This window comes from Leucoraja erinacea, chromosome 8 (genome assembly GCF_028641065.1).
Source record: "Leucoraja erinacea ecotype New England chromosome 8, Leri_hhj_1, whole genome shotgun sequence".
NCBI classification, from domain to species: domain Eukaryota; kingdom Metazoa; phylum Chordata; class Chondrichthyes; order Rajiformes; family Rajidae; genus Leucoraja; species Leucoraja erinaceus.
The window spans coordinates 73367718-73393693 of record NC_073384.1 but is presented as its reverse complement, the minus strand read 5'-3'; the positions used below and the strand labels follow the sequence as shown (position 1 = coordinate 73393693).

Sequence of the window (25976 nt, the reverse complement as noted above, 5' to 3'; positions counted from 1 at the left end):
GAGGCCAGTTCATTGGCTATATTTAAGAGGGAGTTAGATGTGGCCCTTGTGGCTAAAGGGATCAGGGGGCATGGAGAGAAAGCAGGTACAGGATACTGAGTTGGATGACCAGCCATGATCATATTGAATGGCGGTGCAGGCTCGAAGGGCCGAATGGCCTACTCCTGCACCTATTTTCTATGTTTCTACACTTGCGACTGAGAAACAGCAGCTTTGCGCAAGGTTTGCAATGGCTTCCAAGGGCCACATTGCTGTACAACAAAGGGACATGATAGAGAGATGGAGAGTGTGTGTACAGGAATCTGACACCTTTATCCAGTCTTATCTCCTTCCCAGAGTCTTGCCATGATCAAAGTTACCTGCTGCATAGTTGGAAAACTGTTTCAGGTCGTCCTTCTATTTCAGACTTGGTGTGGATTAATTCCCAGATGCAGTTGGTATCTGTGCCTGAAGCAAAAAGACAATGAACATTCCAGAATCATATAGCCTTTACTTTTTTTCCCCCCCAAGTAAAAAACCTTTTTCACTCTTTCACTGATTTTCAAACTTTCAAATTAATTATGGCTCTATAAAGTAGAAACATGTAGAATAAATTATCAATAAGTGAGTGTTGTGTATTTGGATACTTGAATAAGGCTCGGGCATGGGAGTAATCTTACAAGCTTCCAATGTGGTCCCAAACATTATGGAGGGTTCAGTATTGTCTATGTTTATCACCACACAAACTCACACGTGGTATAACAGTACATATAGTACAATAGAGGTTTTGATAGCACTGTTGGCCACCTGTTGTAATAGAACTGTAATCTGCCACAGTTTGTGAACTGATAGCCCAGCATATCCTTCAGTCTTCAGTTATCTTCAACCTCAGATTAATGATATTGTTACGACCATCCCAAGAGTAGTAGCAGACATACCCCCAAAACAGGGTGTCAACCATTACAGTGCACCTAAAGAGTGCAGTTAACTCCACAGATTCTCCACCCTCTGGCATGGTCACCATACATGGTCAAAATAAAGAACACAGCATACGATAGTCTTTAACACAAACATCCCCACACAGGGGAATCAAAGCTTCCCACTGTGAGGGAAGGCACCAAAGTTCAGCATCCTCCTCTGCTGTTCTGTTGTTCATCCGTGGTCGGGGGCTCCCGAGGCCCCCCCGCAATTGCCGCTACGGGCGGCCCCATGTTCAGGCCCGCTCGCCGGAATGGTGGAACTCCGACGTCGGAACGGAAGAACATTCTCAGCGGCTTGTACCTCTGAATCAGCCGCTTCTTACCAGAGACCGCGATCATCCGAAATCAGTACCCCGTTCCTGCTTTCTCCCCATATCCCTTGATTCCGTTATCCCTAGGAGCTAATTCGAACTCTCCATATCTAACTATCTAAGCCACTGCGCCGTAAATACACAACTCATTGTAATTTTGTTTAAAGTAAATTACCTGCAGCATTGCCCAGCCGGACCTGAAGAGCCGACAGTGGAATCAACCATTTGAACTTAAACTGATCAATATCACCATAGATGCAAGTGGAACGTGGAACTGTACCCTGGGGATGGAAGAGGTTTTTGGAGTCAAATATTTCATACACTGCGAATCTTTTCAGCAATCGGGCAATTATAAAATTGGCGCTGTTCATTCATGCCACTTACAGTTTTTTTCTTCAGCTTGTAAATCTCCTTATAAACCAGTATGATGGCTCGCCTAAAAACTGTAGAGAGAAAGAATTGCACGTCAGTTATAAAGTTATTGTAAACAATATGAAACCGTTAGCCAGGTACATGGATAGGACAGGTTTGGAGGGGTATGGACCAAACGCGGGTAGGTGGGACTAGTGTAGCTGGGGTATGTTGGTCTGTGTGGGCAAGTTGGGCCAAAGGGCCTGTTTCCACACTGTATCACTCTATGACTGAGCTGCTAATTGAAAGATGATGGAAGATAAAAAGTCGGAAAATAAATGTAAACATAGTCTATATATATATATATATATATATATATATATAGAACTGGGGATGCTGGTTAATACACAAAAGGACACAAAGTGTTGGAGTAACTCAGCGGGTCACGCAGCATCTCTGGAGAACATGGATAGGTGAGGTTAGTCGCAAAAAGCTGGAGCCACTCAGTGGGTCAGGCAGCATCTCTGGAGAAAAGGAATAGTTGATGTTTCAGGTCGAGACCCTTCTTCAGACTCCCCCAAAACGTCACCTAATCCTTTTCGCCAGAGATGCTGTCTGACCAGCTGAGTTACTCCAGCTTTTTGTGTCTTGGTGAGGTTTGAGGTGGAGACTCAACCCGGGTTCGAATCCCGACTATGGGGGCTGCCTTACAGAGTTTGTACGTTCTCCCCATGACCTGCGTGGGTTTTCTTCTAGCTCTTTGGTTTCCTCCCACACTCCAAGGACGTACAGGTTTGTAAGTTAATTGGCTTGGTATGAATGTAAAATTGTCCCTAGTGTGATTAGAATAACATTAATTTGCAGATATCGCTGGTCAGTATGGACTCGGTGGGTCGAAGGGCCTGTTTCCATGCTTGGGCTCTGTGCTAGGTGAAAACAAGTGACAGACAATGAAACTCACCAGGGCGACATTGAAACTAGTATAACGACTAGGGGGGGGGGGGGGGGGGGGGGGGGGGGGGAGGGGGGGATGCGAGAGCTGCTTGAATTAAGATATTCATACGTCAATATCCTCTAACTTCAAGTGACCCTTGCATCCCCTCACCCCCACCTTAGTCGTCGTACTAGTTTCAATCTCGACCTGTGAGTTTCATTGTCTGCAACCCGTTGCCACTTAGCCCACAGCTAACAACTTTTTTGCATATCTTTCATTCATTTGTTCTATGCAGTCTGAGGCAGGGTCTCGACGCGAAACATCGCCTATTCCTTTTCTCCAGAGATGCTGCCTGTGTCGCTGAGTTACTCCAGCTTTTTGTGTCTATCTTCGGTTTATCTGCAGTTTCTTCCTACACATTGAGATGAGGAATATTGGTGTAATAAATTTGGTCTCCAGACTGGAAAACAAAATTGACGGCATGAAAGAGTTGATGTGGAATGAACAAATAATCTAAATGTAGGAAGGGCCAAGTCACAGTCATAAAGTGATACATTGTGGAAGCAGATCCTTCCGCCCAACTTGCCCACACCGGCCAACATGTCCCAGCAACACTAGTCCCATTTTCCCTCCAAATCTGTCCTATACATGTACCTGTCTAACTGTTTCTTAAACGTTGGGATAGTCCCAGCCTCAACTACCTCCTCTGGCAGCTTGTTCCATACACCCACCACCCTTTGTGAAAAGTTACACTTCAGATTCCTATTAAATCTTTTCCCCTTCATCTTGAACCTATGTGCTCTGGTCCTCGATTCCCCCACTCAGGGCGAGATTTTCTGTGCATCTACCCAATCTATTCCTCTCGTGATTTTATACACCTCTATAAGATCACCCCTCATCCTCCTGCGCTCTAAGGAATAGAGGCCCAGCCTAATCAACCTCTCCCTATAGCTCACACCCTCTAATCCAAGCAACATCCTCGTAAATCTTCTCTGGAACCCTCTGAACAAGCTGGACAATATCATTCCTAAAATATGGTGCCCAGAACTGGACACAATTGCCCAGAACTGAACGCATTCATTTCTGATGATCATTCCTATAAAAAATATGCATGTTTGGACCAGATTGGACTATGCATGCGACATGAGAACGCTGCTAAGGAAACCTAGATGGTGTAGTATTAGTAACATGTTTGTGGCTGCAGGAGTCTGTACTTTAGAAGCTATCCTAAGAAATCACATATGTATAAATTCATTTGCAGGATAAATGACTGATAAAAAATGTAATTATTGTGGCCTTGTCAAACATAAGGTTTAGCACTGCACGCTACGAATCCCAGTTGTGGAGACACTGGTATTGCTGTCTAGTTGTAGGACATTGATCTTTCCTTTTTATTATGGATTTTAATTCATGTATTGTGTTTTTTTAATTTATAATTTATGATACTTTCATGTGATATACTAAGATTTTAAATGTATTTTATGATGTTTTGATATGCAATGTATTTTTATGTAATGTTGTCCCTTGCCTGGACCTCGAGTCCGAAATAAATAAATAAAATATGCAGTCAAAAGGCCCATTAATATCTCTTGTACGGGTTTATAAATGTTGTATGCCCTCATAATACGAAGCAGTTGCAAAAATATTCACCTCTATTGCCTTGACGGCAGGAGTGCCGAAAGGGTGAAGAAGAAATATTCAGCAAAATCACTGTTACATCTTCATTTCTTGGAGCAAGCTGTGAAAAACACAGTCCCTTGCTAGGATGAGAATCTTTTTTTCATCCCAGATTGGGAGTGTGAAATTCTTACTTGCATCGCAGTTTAGAAAGCTAGTCCCAAGCATGGTGCTTACCAAACACAGTCAGTTCAGGATCTTTCCTCATCCGGCTGAGAGACGGGAAAGGGTTCAACCAAGTTACAGAAGAATACAACAAAAGCTCTCCCATTGATAGTTCTGTGACCTGAAAAAAAATGGACAATTTGAAGTTACAGTCCAATAATCTTAGAGATTGGTACAAAGAGCAAAACATTCTTAAAAATCAGATTAATAGTTCCATTCAAACTGATACAGGTGTGAGAAGTGGTCCTAATGTTCCACGAATAGGAATATGAATATAAAAAGGATTTTTATTTCTGATTCCCTAGTCAAAAGCTCCCACTCAGAAGTGCGTAGGTGAGGTCATATTTCACTGCAATGCTGTCCGCAGAATGCAATCACCGAGTTCCAGCTCTCATGACAATGAACCTTGAGATAACTGAAGCATGTGAGGATATTCTGGAGAAGGCTAAAGAGTAAATGTCTATTCAAAAAGTTTTACCTCTTTCTTAGTTCCAGGCTGTTCTGCAATAAGCTGATCAAAAACGGTCCCATAATCCTCATAGATTTTCTGCATCTCGTTGATGTGACTGGCCACTTTCTCCATTGCCTTCAATGTTTCTGTAATTTAAAATATAATATTCAGCAGAGTGGCAACTACCATTTAGAAAAATAAAAACATTTTTTCCATATTTTCATAAATAATGAACAGGTTTTCATTTTTTGAGGCTATCAAGGGGTGCCATGTGCACAACCCGGGAGTTCGGCACGGTGGCGCGACGGTAGAGTTGCTGCCTTACAGCGTTTGCAGTGCCGGAGACACGGGTTCGATCCCGACTACGGGGGCTGTCTGTACGGTGTTTGTACGTTCTCCCCGTGACCTGCGTGGGTTTTCGCTGAGATATTCAGTTTCCTCCCACACTCCAAAGGCGTACAAGTTTGTATATTAATTGGCTTGGTATAAATGTAAATTGTTTCTAGTGTGTGTAGGATAGTGTCAATGTGCGGGGATCGCTGGTCAGTGCGGACTTGGAGGGCCGAAGGGCCTGTTTCTGCGCTATACCTCTAAACTAAACTAAAGGCACTTACTAGGGAAGAGGGTGGCAGAGAAATGCAGCATGCTTCAGATTCAGATTCAGATTCAATTTAATTGTCATTGTCAGTGTACAGTACAGAGACAACGAAATGCTTTACACCATGTCTACGTTTATATCAACTTCAATGGAAAAAAGATCAGGAGCTACGAGTTTGTCAATGCTGGATTTGGTGAAGAGTGCACTGTGACCATTGCAGGGCAAAATCTAAAACTTGCTGCTTCCTAGTTGATCCATTAGTTATAATGGTGAGTTATATTAGTTATAATCCATGAGACCCGAGTAGGAGAGTCCTGGACCAGAGATCATAACAAGAGGGAATAAGAGGGAATAAAAGGACGTAATTTAAACTAAATAGTGGGGGGGAGGGATTGACAAATTGGGAGTATAAAGATGGAGTTAAAGGGGAAGTGAGTACAGGAAAAGTTGCACAAGGCCTAATGGGAAGGAAAGTTCAAAATGTTCGTATAGAGAGTAAGGTCAGGGCGAATAGTGTGAGAGGGGAGGTGAATACCGAAGATAAAATCTTGTATATGAATGCGTGAAGTATAAGAAATAAAGTGGACGAGCTTGAGGCTCAGTTAGAAATTGGCAAGTATGATGTTGTGGGAATTACAGAGGGTCAGGGCTGGGAACTGAATATTCAAGGGTATACCTCCTATCGAAAAGACAGACAGGTCGGCAGAGGGGGGTGGGGTAGCTCTGTTGGTGAGGAATGAAATTCAGTCCCTTGCAAGGGGTGACATTGAAACAGGAGATGTGGAGTCAGTGTGGGTAGAACTAAGGAATTGTAAGGGTAAAAAGACCCTAATGGGAGTTATCTACAGGCCCCCAAACAGTAGCCTGGATATAGGGTGCAAGATGAATCAGGAGTTAAAATTTGCATGGAGTTAAGGTAATGCTACGGTGGTTATGGGAGATTTCAACATGCTGGTAGACTGGTAAAACAGAGAAGAAGATGAGCAGGAAGCAAGAGGATTGGGTAATGTTTAAAGAGCAACAGAAGATAACTAAAAAGGCAATACGGGGAGAAAAGATGAGGTAAGCTAGCCAAGAATATAAAGGAGGATTGTAAAAGCTTCTTTAGGTATGTGAAGAGGAAAAAAATAGTTAAGACCAAAGTTGGACCCTTGAAGACTGAAAAAGGTGAAAATATTATGGAGAACAACAAAATAGCAGATGAGTTGAACAAGTACTTTGGATCCATCTTCACTAAAGGAAGGGCCTGTCCCACTGTACGATATAATTCAAGAGCTCTCCCGAGTTTAAAAAAAAATCAAACTCGTGGTAAGCACGTAGAATGTATGTAGCGGGTACGTCGGAGCTCGAGACGTCTCTTAGCGGCTCGTAACGCTAACGGCAGGTACTCGGGAAACGCGGTAAGCTTGTGAAGATTTTTCAACATGTTGAAAAATGTCCACGATAGCCCCGAGTACCTAAGAGCGGCTATTACCGTAATTCTCCGAGTTCGAATAAGGGGAAACTCGGGAGAACTCTTGAATTACCTCGTACAGTGGGACAGGCCCTTAAGGAGGACACAAACAATCTTCCTGCTGTACTAGTGGCCAGAGGATCTGGGGTGACGGAGGAACTGAAGGAAATCCACATTTGGCAGGAAATGGTGTTGGGTAGACTGATGGGACGGAAGGCTGATAAATCCCCAGGGCCTGATGGTCTGCATCCCAGGGTACTTAAGGAAGTGGATCTAGAAATTGCGGATACATTGGTGATCATTTTTCAATGTTCTATAGGTTCAGGATCAGTTCCTGTGGATTGGAGGGTAGTTAATATTATCCCACTTTTTAAGAAAGGCGGGAGAGAGAAAACAGGGAATTATAGACCAGTTAGCCTGACATCGGTGGTGGGGAAGATGCTGGAGTCAATTATAAAAGATGAAATAGCGGCACATTTGGATAGCAGTAACAGGATCTGTCCGATTCAGCTTGGATTTACGACCGGGAAATCATGCGGTTATGTAACTAGGAAAATGGACAAGGGAGAGCCAGTGGATGTAGTGTACCTGGAATTTCATAAAGCATTTGATAAGGTCCCACATAGGAGATTAGTGGGCAACATGAGGGCACACGGTATTGGGGGTAGAGTGCTGACATGGATAGAAAATTGGTATGCAGACAGGAAACAAAGAGTAGGGATTAACGGGTCCCTTTCAGAATGGCAGGCAGTGACTAGTGGCGTACCGCAAGGCTCGGTGCTAGGACCGCAGTTGTTTACAATATACATCAATGATTTTGATAAAGGAATTCAAAGTAACATTAGCAAATTTGCAGATGACACAAAGCTTGGTGGCAGTGTGAACTGTGAGGAGGATGCTATGAGAATGCAGGGTGTCTTGGACAGGTTGGCTGAGTGGGCAGATGCATGGCAGATGAAGTTTAATGTGGATAAATGTGAGGTAGAAAAACCAGGAAGGCAGATTATTATCTAAATGGTGTCAAGTTGGGAAATGAGGAGTACAACGTGATCTGGGGGTCCTTGTTCATCAGTCAATGAAAGTAAGCATGCAGGTACAGCAGGCAGTGAAGAAAGCAAATGGCATGTTGGCCTTCATAACAAGAGGAGTTGAGGATAGGAGCAAAGAGGTCCTTCTGCAGTTGTACAGGGCTCTAGTGAGACCACACCTGGAGTATTGTGTGCAGTTTTGGTCCCCTAATTTGAGGAAGAATATTCTTGCTATTGAAGGAATGCAACGTAGGTTTACAAGGTTAATTCCCGGGATGGTAGGACTGTCATATGCTGAGTGAATGGAACAGCTGGGATTGTATACTTTGGAATTTAGAAGGATGAGAGGACATCTTATTGAAACATATAAGATTATTAAGGGTTTGGACACACTAGAGGCAGGAAACATGTTCCCGATGTTGGGGGAGTCCAGAACCAGGGGCCGCAGTTTAAGAGTAAGGGGGAAGTCATTTACAACAGAGATGAGGAAATACTTTTTCACACATAGAGTTGTGAGTCTGTGGAATTCTCTGCCTCAGAGGGCGGTGGAGGCTGGTTTTCTGGATACTTTCAAGAGAGAGCTAGATAGGGCTCTTAAAGATAGCGGAGCCAGGGTATATGGGGAGAAGGCAGGAATGGAGTACTGATTTGGGATGATCAGCCATGATCACATTGAATGACGGTGCTGGCTCGAAGGGTCGAATGGCCTACTCCTGCACCTATTGTCTGTTGACATCCTTTTGGAAGGAACTTTCTTTAGTCAGAGGGTGGTGAATCTTTGGAAGTCATTGCCTGTGGAGGCTGTGGAGGCCAAGTCAATGGATATTTTTAAGGCAGAGATAGATAGATTCTTGATCAGTACAGGTGTCGAGGGTGACGGGGAAATGGCAGGAAAATGGGGTTGAGAGGGAAAGTTTGATCAGCCATGATTGAATGGCAGAGTAGCCTTGATGGGTAACAACTGCCTAAATTTGCTCTCGTCACTTTTGAACATGAATATACAAACTGAAACTAGAATAATGCATATTGTAATTAAGGTACTTCTACGATGTTCTTGTGCCTTAAATTAAAGGCCTTCCACAATCTGAACAATTTTCCCTTGTGGCTTTTAAACAACTGTTCAAACAGTGCAATGATGTCTGGAGCATTTGCTCTTACTTTGATGCCGAATTTAGCTCGTATCCATTTAGACCAATAATCTTTGATTTAGACCTAGGCTGCAGAACCCAAACCAAACATCAGGAGGACAGTTTGCAGTAAGCTGGTGCCTCTTGTGTAACACTGGCACAGTGTTAAACACACAGCAAGCAGAGTAACTGGTTGGGGAATATTAGGATGAGCCAACAGGGTGGCACGGTGGCGCAGCGGTAGAGTTGCTGCCTTACAGCGCCAGGGACCAAGTTCCATACAGACTATGCATAGAGTCTGTATGGATTTTGTTCATTCTCCCCATGACCCGCATGGGTTTTCTCTGGGATCTCCAGTTTCCTCCCACACTCCAAAGACGTACAGGTTAATTGGTATCATTGTAAATTGTCCCTAGTGTGTGTAGGATAGTGTTAATGTGCGGGGATCGCTGTTCGGGGCAGACTCTGTGGGCCGAAGGGCCTGTTTCTAAACTAAACTGATCATATGTACTAGCTTCCTTATATCGTGGTCTTGCAAGAACAAGAGAGGAAAAACAGCATGAGTGAAAGAATAAAAAGAATCGTAACCAGCAGTGGAAATTCTTCAGTTGGAGGTTGGGGATAGAAATGATCAGACATGTGTCTCTCCTGATCACCTTTTTTTAGTCATTGAAGAAAGATGGTGAAAGATAATGTTGCAGCGGTTTTCATCTCTTTCTTTACCACTGCTGTGCTTCAGCCCACCAGTTAATCAACCCAGCAGTTCCAACCTCACCGTACAAAAAGCTTATGGCGACTCCAGAAATGCGATCACTTCAGAAAAATACCATAATACTCTGCGCTAATCAATAAAACCACCTAGAAATAGCGACAGACACAAAAAACTGGAGTAGCTCAGCGGGTCAGACGGCATCTCTGGAGAAAAGGATAGGCAGCCTCATCTGGACCAGACGTTTGAGTTTAGGAGAATGAGGGGAGACCTCATTGAAATGTACTGAATAGTGAAAGGCTTGGATGGAGTGGATGTGGAGAGGATGTTTCCACTAGTGGGAGAGTCTAGGACCAGAGGTCATAGAATTAAAGGACTTTCTTTTAGGAAGGAGATGAGGAGAAATGTCTTTAGTCAGAGTGTGGTGCATCTGTGGAATTCTTTGCCACAGAAGGCTGTGGAGACCAAGTCAATGGATATTTTTAAGGCTGAGATAGATAGATTCTTGATTAGTACGGGTGTCAGAGGTTGTGGGGTGAAGGCGGGAGTATGGGGTTAGGAGGGAGAGATGGATCAGCCATGATTGATTGGCAGAGCAGGCTTGATGGGCCAAATGGCCTAATTCTACTCCCTCCCACTTATGGCCTTATGAATAGGTGAGAAACGTAGGTTTCGGGTGGAGCCCCTTCTTCAGGGGTCATTGGGCTTGCTCCACTTGAAATAGTGAATTCCTTCACATTAAAGCTCAGACAATTCTAAAATAATTCTCTCTCCGTAACAATAAGCAAAAATACATTCAGTTAGCAAACACTGAGCAAATTCAGTTTAAAACTATTATGAAGCTGGAAAACGTTGAGAATCAGGCAGCAAGAACATTTCTGTCTCTCCCTTGAAATGTCTTGCCTCAATAACTTGGCATCCAATTTTGAGAGGGCTCCAAGTGCATCCCCACCATTTCCCACGCTGCCTCAAGACACCAAAGGCACTTGTATTCTTTCACTGCATTGACATCGACCTACTGACTGAAAACACCATCTCCGACTTGGCCACACTGACTGAAAACACCATCTCCGACTGTGTGAAGGACAATTGTCCCTTCATCTCTCGCATGCTTTTAGTACTGACCTGTTAGATGATAGTGCTCTTCACTCTCTGCATCAGTGAGAGAGACTAGCTCTTTCAGCAGTAGAGGATATTTCAATACTCTCTGCACGGGCTTGATCAGGTACGATTCCAAGGTAAAAGAATGTTGCTTTGTAGGGTTTCGCGCATCCAAAAATTCTTTAAAGGCTTTATCAGTTTTAGCTGGAATTAAACAGATTTAAGATTAATTTTCTGAGAATACAAAGAATAAAGGCCAAGCCTCAGGTTTCTACTTATACCCTTGAGATTGAACATAAATACTGCTGCAGTGAAGTCAAGTATACAAGCAGCAACTACACTGGAAAAAAAATCAATGGCTTTGTGGATGTTATGTTTGACTACACAGGAGCTTACAAGGATGAGGGGGTATCTTATAGAAACATGTAAAATTATAAAAAGACTGGACAAGCTAGATGCAGGAAAAATGTTCCCAATGTTGGGCGAGTCCAGAACCAGGGACCACAGTCTTAGAATAAAGGGGAGGTCATTTAAGACTGAGGTGAGAAAAAGCTTTTTCACCCAGAGAGTTGTGAATTTGTGGAATTCCCTGCCACAGAGGGCAGTGGAGGCCAAATCACTGGATGGATTTAAGAGAGAGTTAGATAGAGCTCTAGGGGCTAGTGGAATCGAGGGATATGGGGAGAAGGCAGGCACGGGATACTGATTGGGGACAATCAGCCAGGATCACAATGAATGGCGGTGCTGGCTTGAAGGGCCAAATGGCCTCCTTCTGCACCTATTCTCTATGTTTCTATGTTATTAGTAACAAAATGTTTTGAGGTGTGTGGCATAGTGTTTGCCATTTCAATCACAGAATTGAAAATACAAATGCTTGAAAGAATGAAAAGGAATAGGTGACGTTTCGGGTCCAAAGAAGGGTCTCTGACCCAAAACGTAACCTGGTCCTTTTCTCCAGAGATGCTGTCTGACCTGCTGAGTTACTCCAGATTTTTGCGTCGATCTTTGGGGTGTAGAGGCATGGGAGTGATAGTGTGGAAACAGGCCCCTCGGCCCAACTCGCCCACACCGGCCAACAATGTCTCAGCTACACGTCCCACCTGCCTGCGCTTGGCCCATAACCCTCCAAACCTGTCCTATCCATGTACCTGTCCAACTGTTTCTTAAACGATGGGATAGTCCGAATCTCAACTACCTCCTCTGGCAGCTTGTTCCATACACCCACCACCATCTGTGTGAAAAAGATACCCCTCGGATTCCTATTAAATCTTTTCCCCTTCACCTTGAACCTATGTCCTCTGGTCCTCGATTCCCCTACTCTGGATAAAAGACATCTACCCGATCTATTCCTCTCATGATTTTATATACCTTTATAAGATCTCCCCTCATCCTCCTGCGCACCATGGAATAGAGACCCAGCCTACTTAACCTCTCCCTATAGCTCACACCCTCTAGTCCTGGCAACATCCTCGTAAATCTTTTCTGAACCCTTTCAAGCTTGACAATATCTTTCCTATAACATGGTGCCCAGAACTGAACACAATATTCTAAATGTAGTTTTGAATACTGATGAGTTTTGTCTGCATAATAACTGGAGCCTTACACCATGATAAAGATCCAAAGACTTTATTAACTACATAGCAAGTACGACTTCACACTTGCACGTCTCTAATTCTAAGGGAACCAGGCAAGGCGCGATTACTGTAAAGCTAGTGGGCGTAACTGCAAAAGCATGACTCATAATATGAGTGACTGATCTGCAAATGCTACACAGAGAAAGTGTAGTTTTGCTCTCCCAATCACATTGTGGACCTTGCAATTGTTTAATCTGCACGTTCTCTGTAACCAGACTTCCCTTCATTCAATCTGGGGCATTGCGTGCAAACATTGCTTGTCCAAGGCCAACAGCATTATAAAAGACCCCACACATCTCCATCATGGACAGTTCATTCTGCTGCCCTCAGGCAAAAGGTATCGCAGTATAAAGAGCACAACAGCTTCTTCCCCCGAGCCATCAGACTCTTGAATTCCATATAATGTGCCGCCACCACTATTATCTATTTTATCCTTTTGTTATTTTATGTTGCACGATGAGCCAGATGCAACAAAATTTTCGTTCAGATTTGTATTTGTTGGTGTATTTTTGAATGACAATAACGTCTTTGATTGATTGAATGTAACACTACATTCTGTACTCCAGCATGTTTTCCCATGCTCTACCTCTTGTACATCAGTATGTCACAATTATATGTGTGGACAGTATGATTAGACTGGATAACATGTGGACAAAGCTCTTTCACTGTGTCTCAGTACACATGACAATAATAAACTAATACCATACTTGTTTCATTTTTTTCAGTGCAATAGAAATATGACCACACTAAATACATGAATATCATAACTCAACGGTGTTTAACCATTGCTGCATCTTCACGATAAATGAGGGTGAGGGTCAGTGTTTATTCATCAATTAAACTCCATTCTCAATAGGGCACAGGATAGGGTAGGCACTCAGAACCTTTTCCCGAGGATGGAAGTCAAACACTAGAGGACATAGGTTTATAGTGATACAGGGTGGAAACACGCCCTCCCGCCCAACTTGCACACACCGGCCAACATGTCCCAGTTAACCCCATCTTTACACCATCTACACATATGACTGCACCCCCGCCCACCACAGTAACACCATTGTCAAATTCTCGGATGACACCACGGTGGTGGGGCTCATCTCTCGGGGGGATGAGTACGCCTACAGGGATGAGGTGGAGCAGCTGACAGTGTGGTGTGGAGAGAATAACCTGCTCCTCAACACTTCAAAGACCAAGGAGCTTATAATAGACTACGGGAAGAAGAAAACGGACATTACACCATTAATCATCAGAGGGGACTGTGTGGAGAGGGTGGCGGATTTCCGCTTCCTGGGAATCCACATTGAGGAGGACCTGACATGGAGCGTGAACACCTCTGTGCTGCTGAAAAAGGTCCAGCAGAGACTGCACTTCCTGAGGGTGCTCAGGAAGAATAACATCACCCAGAGACTGCTGCTGACCTTTTATCAGTGCTCCATAGAGAGCATCCTAACATACTGTGTATGCGTGTGGTACACCAGCTGCACAGCGGCTCAGAGGAAAGCGCTCCAGAGGGCTATTGACAACGCCCAGAAGATTGTTGGCTGCACTCTCCTCACCAACACAGTTTCCACTGTCTCAAGAAACCCCAGAACATTATAAAGGACATTTCCCACCCCCGGACACTCCCTGTTTGAACTGTTGCCGTCAGGCAGACGGTACAGATCAAAGAGGACAAGGACAAACAGACTCAAAAACAGTTTTTATCCCACAGCAATAACTACACTTAATATAGCCACCAAATGAGCGCAGGTGCACTACATACCAACGGGATTGTGCAATCGACAGAAGAATGTATGGTTGTGTGTTTATGCTTGTTTTATTCATGTTATTTATTTTAGTTTATTTTAGATATTTCTCTTTTACGTATCGTTAGCTTTTAGATAATGTGTGAATGATGCACTGACTGGTTGGCATTTTTAATTTCGTTGTACATGTTTACATGTTATAATGACAATAAAGAACCTATATTTAAGGGGCTGTCCCACTGCGGCGACCTAATCTGCGAGTTTAGAAGAGTTTGCCCTCGACTCAAACTTGCAGCATGGCTGACACGTGGTCCTAGGAGGATCTATGAGGTCACTGGAACACTCCTTCATGCTCGAGGGAAGTTAGCCAGGTCGCAGAAAATTTTTATGCATGTTAAAAAAATTTCCGCAAGTAAAAATTGGTCACCATGTTTCTTTTGAACTGGTAGTACAGTGGAGTGAGGTTGCTATTTAGTTACAGGCAGTCGAGGGCAGCCGTAGGCAATCTCCTTCACTGACCGGGCATTTTAATTGACTCATTGGAGTTTTCAGAATCAAGGAAAACCAACCGGTAGGTTAAATGGCCGCTAAACTTTATTAAACTTCTTAAAAGTGTCTCCACTCCCTCTCTCCCTTCTCTCTCCTTTGCTTCCCCTCTCTCAAGGACTTACCGTACACTGTGCAGCCATCTTTTACCTTCCTCTTCATCGCGGATGTGAATTTCAGACAGCGCTCCCCCCCTGCCCTGTGTGTGTGTGTGTGTGTGTGTGTGTGTGTGTGTGTGTGTGTGTGTGTGTGTGTGTGTGTGTGTGTGTGTGTGTGTGTGTGTGTGTGTGTGTGTGTGTGTGTGTGTGTGTGTGTGTGTGTGTGTGTGTGTGTGTGTGTGTGTGTGTGTGTGTGTGTGTGTGTGTGTCTGTGTGTGTGTGTGTGTGTGTGTGTGTGTGTGTCTGTGCGTGTGTGTGTGTGTGCGTGAGTGTGCGTGTGCGTGTTTTCGATCCAGCTCGCGGTTTCATCGCTGGCGGTCGATCCATCTTGAAGTTTTCCATGCGAGCGCCCTCGAGTTTGAATGTCTGAACTCGCAGATTAGGTCGCCGCAGTGGGACAGCCCCTTTACACTAGTCCCACCTGGTAAGGCTGATGAGAGAGTGGTGAGAGAGGCAAAGCTTAAAGGAGATGTGTGGGGCAAGTGCTTTATTGAACATGGTGGGTGGGGAATACCTGGAACATGCTGCCGAGGGTGGTGGATAAGGCAGGTATGATGGTGTGATATGAAAGAGACTTTTGGATAGGTATGTGAATAAGCCCTGAGATAATAGAGAGATAGGGATTGTGTGCAGGGAGATTACAGATAGTCTTGGCATCATGTTTGGTACAATGTTTCTGTGTTGTACTGTTTTAAATCTACTGTGCAAAAAGAGACAATCTTGCACAAACAACTAACACAATCTCAACTCCCAAAATGTATTAACTTTTAGTTTAGTTTAGAGCTACATTGTGGAAACAGGCCCTTCGGCCCACTGAGTCCGCACCGACCAGCGATCCCTGCACATCAACACTACCCTACACACACTAGGGACAATTTTTACATTTACACCAAGCCAATTAACCTACAAACCTGTACGCCTTTGGAGTGTGGGAGGAAACCGAAGAACTCTGAGAAAACCCACGCAGGTCACGGGCAGAACGTACAAACTCCGTACAGACAGCACCCGTGGTCAGGATCGAACCCGGGTCTCGGGCGCTGCAAGGTCTGCAAGGCAGCAACTCTACCGCTGCGCCACCCGTTCTGGTATCAAACTATGGTGCAACAAGAGCCAATCTTGTACAAACAGCCAACATAATCTCAACTCCTAAAACATACTAACTATTAATTAATAATTAACTAATAACTAATATTTATATCTTACCTCTTTCCAAAACTTTCTGAGCCTTTCTGTGGTTTGCACAAAAACCACTGTACAGTTTGAAGTGATCGGCGTAGTACAGGAATGAACCACCCAGGGAAAACAATAGCTTCTGAAATGAAAACAATTAATGGCATGTTATTTGAAAATAGCCTCTGTGTACCTTCAGCAGAAGGTTCGAAACATTGATTCTGTCCGCATATGGTCATACACAAAATGGCTTGAAGTGAGACAGACTCAAAATGCTGGAGCTAAGGGCCTGTCCCACTGTACAAGGTAATTCAAGAGCTCTCCCGAGTTTAAAAAAAAAATCAAACTCGTGGTAAGCACGTAGAATGTACGTTGCGGGTACGTCGGAGCTCGGGACGTCTCTTTGCGGCTCGCAACGCTAACGGCAGGTACTCGGGAAACGCGGTAAGCTCGTGAAGACTCGTGAAGATTTTTCAACATGTTGAAAAATGTCCACGAGAGCCCCGAGTACCTACGAGCGGCTATTACCATAATTCTCCGAGTTCGAATCAGGGGAAACTCGGGAGAACTCTTGAGTTAGCTCGTACAGTGGGACAGGCCCTTAACTTAGCGGAACAGGCAGCATCTCTGGATAGAAGGAAATGATGACGTTTTGGGTCGAGACCCTTCTTCAGACACAGTCAAGGGAGAGGAGGACCCAGAGATATGGAAGGGTAAGGTGTGAAAAGCAAGAGATCAAAGAGGACGTAGATCAAGGAAAATGTAGAATATATCATTGTTAGCTCGGAGATGATGACAAAGATACAAAGATAACATTTAATCAGGAGGACAGTCAGATTGGTTGGAGAACTAGGATTAGGGTGGGATGGCAAGAGAGGGAAAGCAAGGGTTACTTGAAGTTAGAGAAGTCAATATTCATACCACTGGGGTGTAAGCTGCCCGAGGGAAATATGAGGTGCTGTTGCTCCAATTTGCATTGGGCCTCACTCTGACAGTGGAGGAGGCCCAGGACAGAAAGGTCAGTGTGGGAATGGGAGGGGGAGTTAACGAACACGCTCACTTGATTTAGAAGCATAGACAAAAACAAATATGGCCGCTGGCTTTCAAACTTGCCTTCCGCCTGTGGGAAGATAGTGGAATCACATGTGCAGCCCTGACCTCCAGCACAAAACTACCCCATAAATCAGAACTAAACCTGGGAGCACATCATACATGTTAGATGCTGGTCTACTATGAAGGTAGATACAAAATGCTAGAGTAATTCAGTGGGACAGGCAGTCTGTAGGAGGGGATGTTGTGCTACACTCATACCCTATAACTGACTTTACTCAAATAGGCACCGACACAAATAAAACAGCTTATAGTTCAGTGGTGAGTCTATCGAACGTCGGTTTATTAAAGGCCTTAGCAATGTACATCGGGAAACAGTTTGAGGAGACCCAAACTGCTTCAACAAACCACAGTAACTATAGGATTTTTATATCCTCGTGACACAATGGTTACTTTGAAATAAACCATTAATCACCTTCCATCATTGTCTTTCCCCAGAGGTAACTTTAATCTTACGTTTTCCTGTTGGTTTGAAAATCTCACTCCCACATATCTAACAAAAATATACCATGGATTGGCTCTGCGGAGAGTAGTGCGTTCGGCCGAACGCTCTATGGGAACTACACTCGCCCCCCTGCAGGAACTATACATCAGAAGGTACAGATCCAGAGCCAGCAAGATCATGGGGGACCCCTTCCCCCCCAGCAACAGACTGTTCCAGCTGCTACGGTTAGGCAAACGCCTCCTCTGTCATGCTGTGAAAACAGAGATGATGAGACAGAGTTTCTTCCCACAGGCCATTGGGACTGTAAACTCATCTCACCAGGGACCAATTTACTGTAATTTATTGTTGTGTTGTGTCTTTTTAAAATAGTTGGGGGTTTTTTTTGCAATATGTAAATACTGATTCCGTTCTGTACTTTTTGCACAATCCGCAGGCATTGCCACTTTCATTTCACTGCACATCTTGTATGTGTATGTGACAAATAAACTTGACTTAACTTGATGTCAATGTCCCTGGATGGAGGATTGATTCCACTCGATAAATGGGGTCCCCTTGTTAAAAGAGGTCCTTTGTTAACCTTTGGGAGACTTGCCTGCTAAACACAGCGACAAAGAGCAGCTGTATCCTCAAGATTGCTACGGATATGAACCTAGACAGGACTACGTAGGACTATTCTCCTCCACAATAGATAAGAAAGCTTGCTTTTCAGCAGAACGTTCTATGCTGCCCATTATTCCCCATCGTGCTTCCCCAGTATGCCAGCTTCTAGAGTTAACCATATTATAACCTACTCATCTTCCTAATAATTCGCAAAATTCCCGACACCACAGCATCTCTGGAGAGAAGGAGTGGGTGGCGTTTCAGATCGAGACCCTTCTTCAGCGTGAAATAAAAATGATGTATTCCTTTTCCTCTCTCGTTCTGCAGCTCTGAGTAGCTGTTGCTACACAGTTGAAGTTTCCAAAATTAGCTCTCCAGAACCCTGCCCAAACGGTAACATTTCAATGCTAGTCTTTTAAATATATATCGCTCGCGTAGGTGGACAAAACATCAAAAAATTATGAACTGATTAAACATAAGAGATCAGGGGGGAAACTCCACTGGTGATACAAAATATGATAATTATGTTTCATGGAGGCTGATAGTCCAGTAGGACATGGAATGGCAAATGGACGTTAACTCTAGTTAGGGATGAGATACTGCACTTTAGTAAGTCAAGCTTGCACAGTAAATGGTCGAGCCCTGGAGACTGTTGCAGAGCAGAAAGATCTGGGAGTACAGGTGCATGGTTCCCTAAAAGTGGCAAGTCAGCCGGACACTCTGGTGAAGAATGTAGTTGGCATGTTGCCAACATTGGGAGCATACAAAAGTTAGCACTAGATAATGCAGCTATTGGCGAGCTTACGCTTGCCGTATCGGGTGCAATTCTGTTTGCCCAGCTGCCGAAAGAATGTTTTTAAGAAGGAACTGCAGATGCTGAAAATTCGAAGGTACACAAAAATGCTGGAGAAACTCAGCGGGTGCAGCAGCATCTATGGAGCGAAGGAAATAGGCAACGTTTCGGGCCGACACCCTTCTTCTCACAGAGGGGACAGTTAGAGAGGAGGTTGTGAAAGTCTCCGGAGAGAGAGGAGAACTTCTTCAAAGTAGGCATACCTTGAGGAGATATCGCAGTGGAGTAGACAAAGTGGTTAAGAAGGAACTGCAGATGCTGGAAAGTCAAAGGTACACTGAAAGAATGTTATTAAGTTGGAAATGGTGCAGGTGAGATTCATCAGGATGCTACCTTGGGTTGCGGGCTTGACTAAAGAAGGAATTTTTCCTTTGGAGCATAGGAGGCTTATTGAGCTATTGAGCTTCTTGAGGTGCACATGTTCATGAGGGAAATTAATAAAGTGAATGCTCACAGTCCTTCTCTCCTGGTAGAAGAATCGAAACAGAGGGCTTAGGATTAAGGTGAGTGTGTGGAAGTTTCAGCTGCAGAATACTCTTGGGTACATATTTCGCATGCCATCAAAAAATTCAAGAAATGTGGCCGAGTATGGAATAGAGTGAGGAAGATTATGATATCTCATGGAATCTCATGTAGATAGGGTGGTAAAGAAAGCTATTGGTGTGCTGGCCTTTATAAATCAGAGCATTGAGTATAGAAGTTGGGATGTAATGTTAAAATTGTACAAGGCATTGGTGAGGTCAATTCTGGAGTATGGTGTACAATTTTGGTCGCCTAATTATAGGAAGGATGTCAACAAAATAGAGAGAGTACAGAGGAGATTTACTAGAATGTTGCCTGGGTTTAAACAACTAAGTTACAGAGAAAGGTTGAATAAGTTAGGGCTTTATTCTCTGGAGCGCAGAAGGTTAAGGGGGGACTTGATAGAGGTCTTTAAAATGATGAGAGGGATAGACAGAGTTGACGTGGATAAGCTTTTCCCACTGAGAGTAGGGAAGATTCAAACAAGGGGACATGACTTGCGAATTAAGGGACAGAAGTTTAGGGGTAACATGAGGGGGAACTTCTTTACTCAGAGAGTGGTAGCTGTGTGGAATGAGCTTCCAGTGAAGGTGGTGGAGGCAGGTTCGTTTTTACCATTTAAAAATAAATTGGGATAGTTATATGGACGGGAAAGGAATGGAGGGTTATGGTCTGAGTGCAGGTGCATGGGACTAGGGGAGAATACGTGTTCGGCACGGACTAGAAGGGTCGAGATGTCCTGTTTCCGTGCTGTAATTGTTATATGGTTATATGGTAATATATAAATAAATATGCCATTTTGAATAATAACAAACAACACGATAGATTAAATAAGGACAGAGGTTTAAATATTTAGCAATATTTGGTGGGTCCTGGCGTTTGAAGCCACATTGATGAAACATGCAAGATCATTGATCATCTTGCAGGGAACCACCTCAGGGGTAACTTTTGAAATGAGCTGCCAGAGGAAGCTAAAGCAGTGGATACTATTATGATATTTGAAAAGACTCGGAAGAGTTTAGAGGCTTATGAGAAAATGCTGGTAAATGGGACTAGCCCCGAATGCCAACTTGGTCAGCATGGACATGGTCAGTTGAAGGACCTGTGTCTTGCTGAGTAGCTCGATGAGTCTATAAACCTGTGGTTGGAGCAGGTCTTGTATCCCTTCCTGTAATCTCACCAAAATATCACCAACAACTTCTCCTGGAGCACCCATATTGAAGCAAGTGCCAAGACAACAAACACATCAACGCCTCTACTTCCTTAGAAGGCTTAGGAAGTTTGGCTAGTCTCATACAACTCTCATCAACTTCTACAGATGCACCAGAGAAAGCATTCTACCAGGATGCATCACAGCTTGGTTTGGGAACAGCTCCATCCAAAACTGCAAGAAATTGCAGCGAATTGTGGACACAGCCCACACCATCACACAAACCAACCTCCCTTCTATTGACTCCATTTATACCTCACGCCAAAGATCTTAGAGCAGAGCAAGATGGGCTACTCCGGCGAAATACAATGGGCTGACGTGTAGTACGCTACGGAGGGGATCCTGGGCACTTTTCCCCGCCCATTTTAGTAACCGGAGCCTACCTGACCCGACTCGCAGTGTAATCAATGTTGCGGGACAACAGTTTGTGTGTGTGATATAGGGTTAGATTCATAATTCTGTCAGTTCATACTTCTTGTTAAGAATGAAATTTGACTGGTAATTGTCTTTTTTAATGTTTTTTAAATTATTTCTTTTTAAATGGCTCACAAGCAGTGTGTGAGTTGATTTTGTAGTAACCGGAACCGATCCCGACTCGCAGGGTAATTGACATTGTGGGGGAACTTTTTGTGTGTGATATAGGGTTAGATTCATAATTCTGTTAGTTCATATTTCTGTTAATTCTTGTTAAAGAATAAAATGTTTATAAACACACATACATGAAAATTATATAAATGTATATAATCATATAACACACACAATTATATTTCTTCTGATCTAATGAGCCCATGAGCGTACTACACGTTTGCGTGAGAGTAACCTATCTTGCTCTGCTATAAGATCTTTGCCTCACGCTGCCTCGGCAAGGCCAGCAGCATAATCAAGGACTAATCGAACCCTGGCCACTCCCTCCTCTCCCCTCCCCATTGAAAAAAGGATACAGAAGTGTGAAAACACACACCTCCAGATTCAGGGACAGTTTCTTCCCAGCTGTTATCAGGCAACTGAACCATCCAACCACAACCAGAGAGCAGTGCTGAACTACTATCTACCCCATTGGTGATCCTTGGACTAACTTTGATCGGACTTTACTGGCCTCATCTTGCGCTAAATTTTATTCCCTTCATCATGTTTCTGTACACTGTGAATGGCTCGATTATAATCATGTATTGTCTTTCCGCTGACTGGTTAGCATGCAAAAGCTTTTCACTGTACCTCCGTACACGTGACAATAAACTAAACTAACCAAGTATAAGAAATCAATACATAGCTGAGGAAGCTATTCTATTAGTGTGATGTTCTGACGAGGAAGATTTCACTAGCGAGGATATTTCAAGTTCACAGAACTGCAGATGCTGATTGCCAAAGACTTCAACTCCCCTTCCCATTCCCACACTGGCCTTTCTGTCCTGGGCCTCCTCCACTGTCAGAGTGAAGCCAAAAGCAGACTGGAGGAACAGCACCTCAAATATTTCTCTTGGGCAGCTTATGAATATAGACTTCTCTAACTTCGCTGCACGATGGCGCAGTGGCAGAGTTGCTGCCTTACAGTGAATGCAGCGCTGGAGGCCCGCGTTTGATTCCGACGATGGGTGCTGTCTGTACGGAGTTTGTACGTTCTCCCCATGACCTGCGTGGGTTTTCTCCGAAATCTCCAGTTTCCTCCCACACTCCAAAGACATCCAAGGATCGTGTTGGTGTGCGGGGATCGCTGGTCGGCGCGGACCCAGTGGGCCGAAGACCTTGATTCCGCGCTGTATCTCTAAACTAAACTACCCTTGCATCCCCTCTCTCTCCATCCCTCCCCCACAAGTCGTGGCATCAGCTTCAAAACTGTTTTGTTAAGTCTCATTGACTGTTACTCGTTAACAGCTAACAATGGCCTGTTCCCTTTGTCATTGGTACTTTTTTTGCATATGTTCTCCATCTCTCTATATCACCTTCTAAATCTCTCGTTTTCTATTCCCCTGTCTCTCAGCCTGGAGCAGGGCCTCGATCGAGATGTCACATTTCTTTTCTCCAGAAGAAAAGATGCTGTCTAACCCACTGCAGCTTTTTGTCTATCTTCGGTTTGAACCAGCATCTGCAGTGCCTTCCTACTTATGGTACCCATGAAGAGTTAAAAAAAAATGACATGTTGAAGACCAGCTTCGACTAGCTACCACTAACTTCGGGAAAATTGGACACTGAATAGTGAAAACTGAAGACGACTTCCTTCGATTTCCTTCGACCTCTCTTCGATTAAGATGAAGGCTATCTTCGACTACCTTCGACTACCCTCGATTACCTACGACTAACATGCCGACCTACTACGACTAAACCTACGAGTAAAAAAGTATCGATTTCTTCCATGGCGACCTTTTTTTAGTCGTGGGCATTTTTTAACATATTGAAAAAAACGCCGCAACCTAGCTGAGGCCTCGAGTACGTGGAGACCACTGTTGAGCATGAAGGAGAGTTATGAAGACCTCCTACGACCTCGTGTTGACCATGCTACGAGTATGAGTCGAGGGCAAACTCGCCAGAACTCGCAGATTAGGTCGCACGTGGGACAAGCCCTTTACTGGTTCTAAGTGACATTGACAGACACGCACACACCACAAAGCTTCCAAAGTCAAAATGCAGCACAAACGTATTTAGCATGTGGTATAATACTAGACCTTGCACAATTTTCCTTTGGAAATGTATCCCTATTCCATTGTCACGATCTGATCAATATCCTGCCCAACACTGGCATCTTCACCACATGGATAACACATAGCAAGAAACTGCATTTCCAACAGAAACAAATGGGGATTGGGTAACAAATTGTCACCTTGACTATGATGCCTTGATTAAATCTATTATTATATAAAACTGTGTGGCTGCCGCCTGCCGTCCGGCTGCCTTTCTGCCTTTTGATTCGTTCCATCGTGTGATGTCACAATGCCCAATACTCGCAGATGTCCAATCGGAATGCCCAATACTCGCAGATGTCCAATCGGAATGGATCCATTTACATGTACGGCTGCCGGCTGCCTTTCTTCCTTTGATTCCTTGCCACGCCGAATCCAGACGCACAATCGGCAAGATCTTTTCCATTTCCGTAGAGATTTCACTTTTCTTTCTAAGTATCCACTCCTCATTACATTTCATCGTGTTTATGCACACTTTTTTAATCAAATCCTTCTCTCGCCCCCCCCCCCCCCCCCCCCACTCACTCATTTTGTCTCCTCCTGCTGGCCAGTGACCTAAACGGCTGCTGGCGCTCGCATCTCGCCTCAAAGACGCCATTTAAAAACAGCCGCACTGCTGATACCTGAGCCGCTTGAGTTGGAGGACCACGTCTCCCGTGGGGGCTACGGGTAGGGAACGGCTGCGTTGGGGGAGCAGACCCAACGGGTCTGCACTTGGTCTAGTACTAAATAAAACTCACAACTCCTTTCTTGTGTCAACATAGCTACAAAATTACCAGAGCAGATCTGGCTTCAATCTCCCTTGCGAGTATATATCTGTACGAGAAATGGGATTTGAGATTTCAGAAAGGAGGCTGTTCAGTTTAAGTGGACACTTCAAACTGGCCGCACATACATGCAGATATGGATCAGGGCTAGGGAGTGGATTCCTTTCAACAAATAAAAGGTGAGTTCTAGTTCACTTAATAATTTCAGAGTCCGTTGCAAGTCCAAGGTACTCTTTGAGTTGGAAATGTTCGGTTAACAAAACAGGCTGAATTAGAGAATTAAATCAGAGTGCACCAGAGCAATTAACCCAAAACTGTGTACGATCATTTAATTTCTTAACGGGGATACAGGTGCAAACATTTAGAAAATAAAAACTCTTTAATAATTTTGCTCATGGAGATTAGATATTATAACTCAGTATTATAATCTAGTATCCAGCCCAGTATTGCCCACTCAGTTATCAAACTCTGTCTAGGAAAGAAACTGCAGATGCTGGTTTACACTGAAGATCGACACAAAATTCTGGAGTAACTTAACGGGACTAGAAGCATCTCTGGTGATAAGGAGCGGGTGACTTTTCGGGTCAAGAAAGAGTCTCGACACGAAATGTCACCCATTCCTTCCATCCAGAGATGCTGCCTGGCCCACTCTAGTTACTCCAGCTATGTGTGTTTATCAGACACTGACAACAGCAATCAGTATTAGTTATTATCAAGCGACACATCAAGCCTATTTTAAACTTACTTTTTCCTCATTTTGCAGACAACATTATTCCCCACTTACTTTAAATTGGGATGGAGTTTCTAGCTTGTTGAAGTCAGGTGATAAGGCAATACCATCCTCGAGGGTATGCAGGAACATCTTCTGAAACTGGAGCATTTCTGGCAGGCTCCCAAAGAGCGACTCCATCTGCAAGAACATGAAAACAGAAAGACTCTAGTAGATTGTTCCGTGTAAACGCACATTCATAGGAACATAGAAAATATGTTCCCATTCATGGAAACTTAGAAAATTGGTGCAGTAGGCCATTCGGCCCTTCGAGCCAGCACCACCATTCAATATGATCATGGCTGATCATCCAGAATCAGTACCCCGTTCCTGCTTTCTCCTCATATCCCTTGATTCTATTAGCCCTAACTCTCTCTTGAAAACATCCAGTGAATTGGCCTCCACTGCCTTCTGTGGCAGAATTCCACAGATTCACAACTCCTTGGGTGAAATGTGTTTTCCTTATCTGAGTCCTAAATGGCCAACCCCCTATTCCTAAAACTGTTTCCCCTGGTTCTGGACTCCCCCAACATCGGGACCATTTTCCCTGTCATTTGAACATCAGATCCACAGGAAGCACGAATCAAACTACAGGATGTGCGAATGCTTCTTCAAGATCACCCTCCACCAGGGATCCCAATTGACCTGAATCAAGAGCAGCTTTGTGCTTGTGGAAGCAAGACCTCTAATAGCAACAAGAGGAATAAAGAATTAGTGCCAAAGTTAACAGGCGACAAGGACAATGAATTGAAAACTAAATAATGGGATTCAGACATAAACCATCACTGTAAATACTGTAAATGGTAGATTTAATCTTGAAGCATGGTGACCGACAGCATAAAACCATATTAATATACAATTAAAAAGCTTAAGGAACCCAAGATAACCCCTAGACAGACACAAAATGCTGG

At 44.0% G+C, this 25976-nt stretch overlaps 1 protein-coding gene across 1 annotated transcript in view; it reads right to left on the bottom strand.

Moving 5' to 3' along the window:
* Positions 1 to 25976, bottom strand: part of LOC129699890 (rho guanine nucleotide exchange factor TIAM2-like) — a 153904-nt gene that overhangs the window by 3242 nt on the left and 124686 nt on the right. The window contains exons 18-25 of the mRNA XM_055640028.1: positions 25081 to 25206; positions 16148 to 16256; positions 10889 to 11068; positions 4876 to 4994; positions 4410 to 4518; positions 1655 to 1713; positions 1446 to 1551; positions 360 to 447 (exon numbers count right to left, since the gene is read on the bottom strand). Of these exons, the coding sequence (XP_055496003.1) occupies positions 360 to 447; positions 1446 to 1551; positions 1655 to 1713; positions 4410 to 4518; positions 4876 to 4994; positions 10889 to 11068; positions 16148 to 16256; positions 25081 to 25206 (896 nt within the window). The remainder of the gene's footprint in view (positions 1 to 359; positions 448 to 1445; positions 1552 to 1654; positions 1714 to 4409; positions 4519 to 4875; positions 4995 to 10888; positions 11069 to 16147; positions 16257 to 25080; positions 25207 to 25976) is intronic.